Below are 10,250 nucleotides of genomic sequence, written 5' to 3'. Positions count from 1 at the left end.
ACTTTTTCTATTATGATCTTACATCTTATCTATGGCATGATATTTTGTTTTATTTCTATTTTATTGGTTTAGATAGTGTCTATAAGTTTTATTTATTGTTGTCTTTGTGTTCTCTTACACAAGACCCTGTTGTGATTTTTTTTTACCATTGTGAGCTACTTATATATTTATGGTCTTTTATTGTCTAACACTTATATATAAATCTTATTTGTCTATAAAAATTTAAAAAATGGCTATAATAGGTAGTTAATTAATGTGTTAAGAGTTTAATGAATTATAACAATTTATTTATATATTGACAGACTTCATGTTATTTTTCCCAAGTTGATCACAATAAATATGATGGTGTGTTTGCATAGTTGAATGTCGAGAGAATTGATGATGTTTATATCTTCTAAGTGAATGTTGAGATAAAAGATCTATTTGTTTCAGATTTTTAAAATTATTTTTATAATATAATTTTTTTATTAAAAAGTTAATAATTTTTTTTCCTTTTGTTACAAAAAGCTAATGTTTGAATGAAAGAAAAAAAAGTACTCGATCGTACATTGTATTTTAAATTCTAATTATAAAACCATAATCATCAAATCAAAGTCCAAACGAAAATTTCCCATCAATCACTTTATAAGACAATTAAAATACAGAAAATTTAATAATAGCAACAATTATAACCTTACAGAAAAAAAACCAATAATAATATTAAGTTAATAACAATAAAAAACTCAAGAATTAAATTATGAATTACCGATCCTATCCATCTACAAGACTACAAGAAACAAAACATGAACAAATCAATCAAAACACCAATCACATCAACCCACCACCACCGGCAACACCACCTGACACCATCAAAGACGACTGAAGTTGCAACAAATGATGGTAACAATCGGCGGCAGTAGGTCTCTGCTCCGGATTCTGCTCCATGCACCAATTCTGCAACTCTCTTAACATCTTCGGCACACTCATCAACCCACTTGTCATTATCAAATACCCAACACCCCACACATCAACCTTAACTCCATGTAATCCTCTCTCCATCTCCGGTGCGTGTCTCCCACGCTCCGCCGTAGCACCCTCCTTAACGTACTTATTCAACTCCGGCGCACCGGCCGCTTCGTCGAACCCGCTTACAAACCACTCACCACCTTCTCTCATCATAACATTCTCCCAACCTAAATCTCTATGCATAAACGACAAGTCGTGTAATGCGACCAAAGCTTTTGTAACATACTTTAGGGCTTCCACAAGCTGTTCTATATTCAAAGGTTTAACTCTTATCCCTCGTGGCTTAAAAACCAAACTCATGTCGTATATGTCTTCGACAACCTTAAACAAAAACTCACTATGTGGGATTCTATGATCTAGAATCTCGTAAACCTCTTTCACGGAACACCATTTTCTCTTTTCCGAATATACCCTTTTGCATGTGTTTGGTGTCATTTCTATTATAACACCGTTTCCAAAACTATATCTTTCGAAATCACTATAGACGAAACTACCCTTTTGCATGGTTAAGCATTGTCTGCTTAATATTGATAACAAAATTCCGATTCTAAAACATGGTACTAATGCTTTGAATCTTTCACTCGGTGTTGTTAGATTCACTTGATGTAAATCAGTTCTAATGATTTTTCCATCTTCTTGTGATTTACTAATTGCACAAAATGTTACCTTGTTTCCAATTGCATAGTAACCAAGGATATAAGGTAAATCCAAATAACTCCATAGTAATTTTTGAATGATACTCGATGAAGGATTTTGTTGTTGAATATGATTCTCTTTAAACTCTTCACATTCTTCACCTCTCCATAAACAAAAGTTGTTCACAAACCCACTCACATTAGGCCATTCATCTTGCAACAACAACAATGTATCTTGTGATTGTGAATTCGACCAATACGAAAAGGGTTTTCTAGTAATTACGACATCTTCGCGGCAGAATCTTGAAACGACCCTATTGATACAATCATCCCAAACACCAATGAAAGAGTCTCTACTAGAAAATGGAAGAGTACAACAACTAGGGTTGTTATTGTTGTTTCGGATGATGGGGCCGACAATATCATAGATTATGGATCTACAATCCAAAGGCTCTGAGGTTGTTGTGAAGAAGAATTCCTTACCTTGTGGTAAATCCTCAAACACTTCTTTTCGCAAAGGAAAACGCAGATTCGGCAGTGGAGGTTCTTGAAGATAATGCTTGAGTTCGAATAATGATGGAAGTGATTGTGGTGATGAGACATGAAGAAGATGATCCATGTAGTACTCAGTTGGGTCTCTATAATCCAATGGAACAATTGCTGCAAATTATAAACACACCAACCATAAATTAATTATGATTCTGCAAAAATTTAATTGGAAGCACAATAATACTTGTTGGATAATTTAAGGCTAGAGTTAAAAGTATTTTGTATAATTGAAGTTCATTAATTTACAGGTAAAAGATAATGTTCATGTCTAATTTATCATGATTCTATAATACCAAAAATAAAAGCATAGAAATTCAGATAATATACATTAAATAATAATTAATGGGAAAAATGTGCATGTTTTAATTTTTTTGACATACTTATAAATTTTAATTATATAAAATTTCTAATATGGTTAAAAAAAAGCATGCAACTACAAATTGAGCTAGCAATGATATAATTAAGCCTTCAAAATTAATACTTCATAAAGTTTTTTTTATAAAAAAAATAATTATTTAAAATTATTGAATAATCACTACATTTAAATATTATTATATAAATGTATAAAAATATTTATAGTGTTTAATAAAAATATTTTAAAGTGATTAATCAAAAAGTGGAGTTCAAAAACACAATAATAATTCAAAAAACTTGTACTTAGTTTTGAATAAAAATGAAACTAAATAATGTGTTTTAAAATGACTAATGTAAAAGTGGAGTTCAAAAACACAATAATAATTCAAAAAAACATGTTCAAGTTTTGAATGAAACTAAATAATGTGTTTTCAAACGGATAAAAGAGAAAGATGGTCCCTAACAATAAAAACAACAAACATAAATTAAGAAACTCACATCTTATAGGAATTGGTTTGTTAATAGGTTGAACTCTTTCAGCAAAACCTGAGAAAGAGAAAGAGAAACATTCATAAAATCAAATAAACTCCAAAAAAATTTATCAAAACAAACCAAAGATATAATAGGAAAAGTTTTTGTTTGATACCACTAGAAGAAGTTGAAGAAGATTTTCTTCTTCCAAAAACTTTAACTTGTTGTCCAGAAACAAATCTATCAACTGAAAAACCTTTCAAAGGACCATCCTCAAAAGATTCCAAAGGACAAATCACCATTGCATCATCAAAACAAGTTATTTCATCAGCATGTAGAAAACTTGAATTTTGTAGCCTCACTCTCCCTCTATGAACTTCGCCTTCTTCTCCCCATAAACTCACTGATTCTTCCCATGTCATTTTTATCTTACCAATTCTTCTTAATTCTTTTGTATTAGCACAAGGTGTTGAAATCTCCATCATAGAATCTAACCCTAATATGTTCCCTCTATGACCATGAAAAAATGGTTCACCTCCACCACTTGTCACTGCCAATTGCTTTGTCCTAGCTGAAAAAAAATTGAATTTTTTTTTGGGTTATTAACTACTATAAAAAACTAGAATATTTTTACACTTAAAAAAATTTCATTTTTTTTTCACTTTTTCTAAAACATTCTTTCCCTGAAACATTGTGAAACAGTATTTTAAGTTGTACCAGTCAGAAAGAATAACAGAATCAGTAAATAATAAATATTTTTTCCCTTCAAAACTTTCATGAATTTCTCAAAATACTATTCATTTTCTATAAAAAGGAAAATAAAAAAAAATTCTAAAAAAAAACAAACTTTATCAATAGTACTACATTGAAGAATTATGTGACTAAGAAATTTTCTCATTTTCATAATAAAATAATTTTAGTGCAAAAAAAAAAACCTGATAGAGGAAGTTCATCATCTTTGAAGGGTCTTGGAGGAGGAAGAGATCTTGTTCTAGTTTCATCACAAGAAACAAAAGAAGAAGAACCAATTCTACCACCATGAGAAGAAGATCTCATTCTTGATCCCATGAACTGTGAAAGTTCTTCAAAAACTTCTTCATCAAAAGAAGCTGGTAACCTATGCAACTTTCTTTCATAAGGTGAAAGCCTAAAATAGCTTTTTCCAATTTGTTCTCTTTCACCACCTCTTTCCCATTCATAAACTTTCCTAAATTCACCTAGCATGTTATCCCATTTAGTACCTGCTAATGAAAATATAAAAATTATTTAGTTCAAAATCAACAAAAACTCTGAGTAAAAAATTTGATGTTTTTTTTACCTGCGGTTTTGGCGTCTCTATTAACACCATGTTTGTTTAGAAATTCAGCAACTTCTTTGTCTTTGTCAGCTCTTGTTTTACCTCTACTCATTCCCAACTCTGATTGTTGTTGTTGTTGCTGTTGTTGTTGAGATGAATCTGAACCTGTTTGGTATTGTTCTTTCCATGCTCTTGCTAACCATAGCATTTCATTTGGTTTCCAAACAGGACTTACATATTTACCTTTTCGGAGTTGTTGATGAACTTGTTGTTCTAGTTCTTGTTTGTTTCCAAATTCTTGAGAAGGCATTGGTGAGAGATGATCAAGAGATTGTGAAGATGTAGTGTCAGATGAAGAAGCGGCTAAAGGTGTTGTTGTAGTGTGTGTTTGAGGTTGTTGTTGTTGAGGATTTGATGGTGAAGGGGTTGTTGATTTTGATTCTGTTGTTGGATTAAGAATGTTGATTTGAGTTTGAGCTTGAGGTTGTTTTTGTTGTTGTTGTGATGGTGGTGATGGTAGAAGCTTCCATTGTCCACTATATCTTGGTCTTTTTGTTGTGTTTAAGGTTGTTGTTTCGAATTGATTTTCAAAGGGTGAAGAACTTGCACCAGTTGAGACATAAAGAGGAGATGAAATGAAAGGGTTGGTTCCACTGACAACAACAACTTGCTGCGATGGTGATGATTCTTCGTGTGGTGGTTTTGGAGAAGATGAGGTTTGTTGATGTTGTTGAGGTTGTTGTTTCTTGGATGTGTCTCCTTTGTCACCAACCATAATGTTAGAGAAGGGATTTTTGAGAATTAGAGAGAGAGAAAAGAAAGAGATGAAAAAAGTGTAACAATGTATGAATCTTTATATTGTTGGGGGATTTTTTTTTTTGAGAAATGGGTTTTAATATTTTTATAAAAAAAAAAGTATATTTTGAAAAGGTTAATGGGTTGAGATGATAGAGAGATGGATTGATGGAAGTGGTGGTGTTGGTGTTGGTATTGGTAAGATATATTGTGTTGAAAAGGGAAAGTAACAAAGTGGAGAGGATATCACAGCAAGAAAAAGCAAACATACGAAAATATGAAAAGTAGCAACAGAAAGGAGAGAAAAACTTATAAAGTCAAGAGAAGTGTGGGAACTGCCGTGAATGAGACGGTTCACTTTTGTTGTTTTTCTTTCATGCATCTATTCATGTAATTATTTATTTAAATAAAAAATGGGGTTAAATAAAAATGAGCTTATCTTAGTTGATAGTTGTAATCATATATGATTTTATGAGGATTAATTTCAACCTGCGTATTTTATTTATTTATTCTCAATTACTTATTTTTAAGAATTGGATTTAATGTAATTACACTCTTAGATAAAAAAATAATATTTATGAATCAAATATTTATTTATTTGATGAGATTAAGTATGTGTTTGAAACCGCGTCAGAAGGACTTTTTATCCGTGTTCAAACTAATGTATATATCATTTTATATATATATATATATATATATATATATATTCAATAGTTTTATTTTATAAATCGATGTAAAATTTAATCACTCACATTTAAATTTTAATATTTTGGAGACGATATTTTTGTAAGATAAAAATCTAAATTAAAATTTTGTAATACTCATTGTTATATATTTAGAATAACAATCATTGATATTAATAATTAGCACATGGATACATCAATGCAACTATCTGGAAGTGGACCAGACTAAAACATTACAATAATACAAGCAACGTAAATAATACATCAATCATTAGGAAAAGACCTTCAACACAACGAAAAGATGTTCCCTCGAGCCCTCAGTGTCAAACCACTATATGGGATGAGATACTAATTTCATTGAACTTCCCTATCTACACCATTGAGTCTTTCACTATCCATCTATCAGGATCAAGGTCTACTTAAAATGTCCATCAGGGTATTTGTTAGGTCTAATATGTAGTGGTTGGCTGCATTTTGGGAAAACAAGTATTATTGACAGATGTTGAACAAGATGTCCTGACATGTCGTTTCAACATTGCAGTGTGACTCAGTTTAAGTATATTGTGAGATTTGGTTTCTTTTATGTTTCATGAGTGTAAAGGATTTGGACACATTATAGCAAAATGTCCTATCTATCTCAAGAAACAAAAAAAGGGTTGTTTGTCTCTTGGTTTGATGATGATAACTCAGAAAGTGAACCTAAGGATGAAGTTGTTAAACATGTTACTGCTCTAATAGGAAGATATAAATATGATGAAGATTCATGTGATGAAGAATTATCATATGAGGAACTAGATGCAACATACAAAGAACTTTGCATCAGGAGTGAACAAGTGTGTCAATTGGGAGAAAACAAAAGAAAATTATATCTCAACTACAGGCTGAAAAGGAAGGATTTCAATTCACGATCATTAATCTCCAAACTGAGGTGATATTGTTGACTTCCAAACTTGACAACATGACAAAGAATGTAAGAATAAGGGATCCAATGTGTTAGATGAACTTTTGCAAATTGGAAAAGCGACTAGAGATCCGAGGGGGATAGGCTTTAAACATTAATCTATGGAGAAACAATTTGAAAGCTCTACGACCAACTTTGTTCTTCCAAAGAGGGAGTCTAACATGTTATGTCTAAACCTCTAGCTCAACATCATGCCAGTCATCAGAATTCTCAAACTAAAGGCAAGTTATTACACTGGAGATGTCATTATTGTGGAAAACATTGTCATATAAATCCCTTATGCTTTAAATTGTATGGTTATCCCAGGTATCTAACACAAACATGGCTAATCAAAAGAAAGAGTGGATACATAAGCTTGTCAATACTAGTCTTATAGCTCACACCTCTCTTAGAGCCTCAGCTCGAGAAGACTGGTATTTTGACAGTGGATGTTCCAGACACATGACAGATGTAACACCCTTCTAAAATACCCCAATTATTTAAATTAAAATAGCAGTATATCATCAGAGTAATTATGCCATTTAAGGGTGTCACACAATAATCCACACCGTTCAACAATATAACGGTCATGCTCTTTTATTAATTTAAAACTTAAACATTTGCATAAAACACAGCGGATATAATTTCATCAATCATGTAAAATATTACATGTAAAATGGTTCTCAACCAACAATGAAACGTTTAAAACAAGTTAACCAACCCATCCCGATGTTACATCTATCAGAGCACGACCCACTAAGGAGACTACACTAGACTCCAAGCGTTAACTTCTACTCAACTCATTGCTCGTTACCTGAAAAATAGTTGTAAGGGTGAGTTCCTCAATCAATATAATAAGCATTATAAAACATTATGTAATGCTAAGTAATTTTAACACATTTCATCACCCTAATCCAAACATATATTCAGCAACAGCACATCAACTCAACATAATACTCAACACCAACACCAACACACGTATAATATTGGAATACATCCATTCATATTATACGCCATACATATATTATGCAATGAGACTCCATGCATGCGGTACCGACTATTCATGAACATATAGTTCAACTTCACCGACCAAATCCAGGTACGGCTACCAAGCTCACTAGTCCCACTCATTTGAGACCTAGTGACTCACATCACTAATTCCTCACCATGGGAATTAGCTACCACCCCAAATGGGCCATGCTATGCATGCTAATCATCTAGCATGCAAATATCAACAACAGTCCAAAATGACTAACATCACTAATTCCTCACCATGGGAATTAGCTACCACCATAAAGGCCACAATATGCATGCTAATCACCTAGCAATGCAACAACAACAACAACTCAAGAATAGACATATGCTCATACTCTAAGCCATAAAACAGTCTATTCACAAATGCATACATAACTGATACATTCACAGCATCATGCATACCATCACACATCAACACATTTTATCACAAAAGCATATCATATCATGCCGCATAATCAAACACAGTATTAGCACACTCTACTAATACCTATACTACTCAAAACAACGGGAAATGATCCCTACTACGTCATACATCAGCTAAGTTACATCACTCAGCCTAAACAACCAAAAACTACACAACAACAGTTCAGGAAAACCACAAGTCTGCCCATACGCGTATTGCCTATGCCCATACGCGTATGGCGCGTTTCCTCGCCCAACCCATACGCGTATCATCTGTCCCATACGCGTATGCTACGCGTACCACTCTTCCATACGCGTACCAACAGAGACAATTTCACGTTCAAAACATCATCTTTCTCACCCATACGCGTAAGGCCTCATCCATACGCGTACCAGCCATATCATACGCGTATTGCCTAGTGCCATACGCGTATGACCAGAAACCAGAATTTCCAGATCTGCAATGGCTTTTCCTGCTACGAGATCTATCCAATTCAACCTTCCACAGTCCAAATTTTACACACAATTCATTCATCTCATCTAACACGAATCATACACTTTCGATTTCACAAATTGCTAACCTTTCTACCTCTAATTCCTACGAATTTCTTCAATTTTATCCCAATTTCGTTCATCCCAAAAGTTCACAAATTTGTCATACATCATTCAAATCAGAGGCAAATCAATGGTTCCTCACTACCCATCACATATTATCCCATAATACCCATTAATCGATGATAAACCCCCTTACCTGAGTTAATCCGGCAGCTTTGAGCTTCAAGCTTTTCCTTCCTTCAACCTTCGTTCTCTGGCTCTTTTCCCCTTTCTGTCTCTTTTCCCTTTTCACGTGAAAAATAACTTTTTACCAAAAATGGGATTTTTCTAAATTCCAACTTATATATTTTCCAATAATTATTATCCCAATAATAATAATAATTCCAAAATAATAATAATAATAATCCAATTATCTAATTAAATTAATAAATATATTATTAACTTAATTTAAATAATTATCATATTATTATCGGGGTGTTACAACTCTCCCCCACTAAAAGAGTTTTCGTCCTCGAAAACATACCTCAAGCGAACAACTCTGGGTAAGACTCCTTCATCTTACTCTCAAGTTCCCAAGTCACATTGCCACCTGCTGGTCCTCCCCAAGCTACCTTCACCAAGGCAATTTCTTTACCCCGCAACTGCTTCAACTCTCGATCCTCGATCCTCATAGGTGATGTTTCACAGTCAGGTTATCTCTCACCTGTACATCATCTACTTGGACTACATGCGACGGATCATGAATGTACCTCCTCAACTGAGACACATGAAAAACCTCATGCAAATTCGCAAGCGACGGCGGTAAAGCGATACGATAGGCTACCTCCCCTATCCTCTCCAAAATCTGATAAGGACCAATAAAACGAGGTGTCAACTTCTTCGACTTCAAAGCTCGACCAACACCAGTTATCGGAGTAACACGAAGAAACACATGATCTCCCTCTTGGAACTCAAGTGACTTCCTCCTCTTGTCATGATAACTCTTCTGACGACTCTGAGCAATTCTCATCTTCTCCTGAATCATCTTAATCTTTTCCGTAGTTTGTTGAACAATCTCCGGTCCAACCACAGCACTCTCACCGGACTCATACCAACATAACGGTGTCCGACATCTCCTACCATACAAAGCTTCAAACGGTGCCATACCAATGCTCGAATGAAAACTATTGTTGTAGGTAAACTCAATCAAAGGTAAATGACAATCCCAAGAACCTCCCTTTTCCAAAACACAAGCTCTCGAAAGATCCTCTAATGACTGAATCGTCCTCTCAGTCTGACCATCAGTCTGCGGATGATATGCAGAACTCAATCTCAGCTTAGTTCCCAAAGCCTTCTACAAACCTTCCCAAAACTTCGATGTAAATCTAGGATCTCTGTCCGAAACAATACTCGACGGAATACCATGCAAACTTACATTCTTCTCAATATACAACTCGGCTAATCTCTCTAACGGATAATCCATTCTGATCGGAATGAAATGAGCCGACTTCGTCAATCTATCCACAATCACCCAAATAGCTTCAAAATTC

At 33.8% G+C, this 10,250-nt stretch overlaps 1 protein-coding gene across 1 annotated transcript; it reads right to left on the bottom strand.

Annotated features, from left to right (window-relative positions):
• Positions 1–678: 678 nt before the first annotated feature.
• LOC127130600 (uncharacterized) lies at positions 679–5,390 on the bottom strand. Its single transcript, XM_051059584.1, has 5 exons — positions 4,333–5,390; positions 3,950–4,255; positions 3,190–3,585; positions 3,042–3,089; positions 679–2,300 (listed from the first exon to the last, which is right to left on the bottom strand). Exons 1-5 carry the CDS (start codon positions 5,084–5,086, stop codon positions 808–810), a joined length of 2,997 nt encoding a protein of 998 aa, XP_050915541.1. The 5' UTR covers positions 5,087–5,390; the 3' UTR covers positions 679–807.
• Between the last annotated feature and the right edge of the window lie 4,860 nt (positions 5,391–10,250).

The sequence above is a fragment of the Lathyrus oleraceus genome, chromosome 1 (assembly GCF_024323335.1).
Source record: "Lathyrus oleraceus cultivar Zhongwan6 chromosome 1, CAAS_Psat_ZW6_1.0, whole genome shotgun sequence".
NCBI classification, from domain to species: Eukaryota; Viridiplantae; Streptophyta; class Magnoliopsida; order Fabales; family Fabaceae; genus Lathyrus; species Lathyrus oleraceus.
This window is presented reverse-complemented; position numbering and strand designations above follow the sequence as displayed.

Bases quoted from the DNA above. Each gene is read 5' to 3' on its own strand.
- LOC127130600 (XM_051059584.1), bottom strand. From the start codon at position 5,086: ATGGTTGGTGACAAAGGAGACACATCCAAGAAACAACAACCTCAACAA. The intron at 3,586-3,949 runs GTTTTTTTTTTT...ATTTTTTTTCAG, and splicing joins TGATGAACTTCCTCTATCAG to CTAGGACAAAGCAATTGGCA. The intron at 2,301-3,041 runs GTGAGTTTCTTA...TATAATTTGCAG, and splicing joins CAAACCAATTCCTATAAGAT to CAATTGTTCCATTGGATTAT.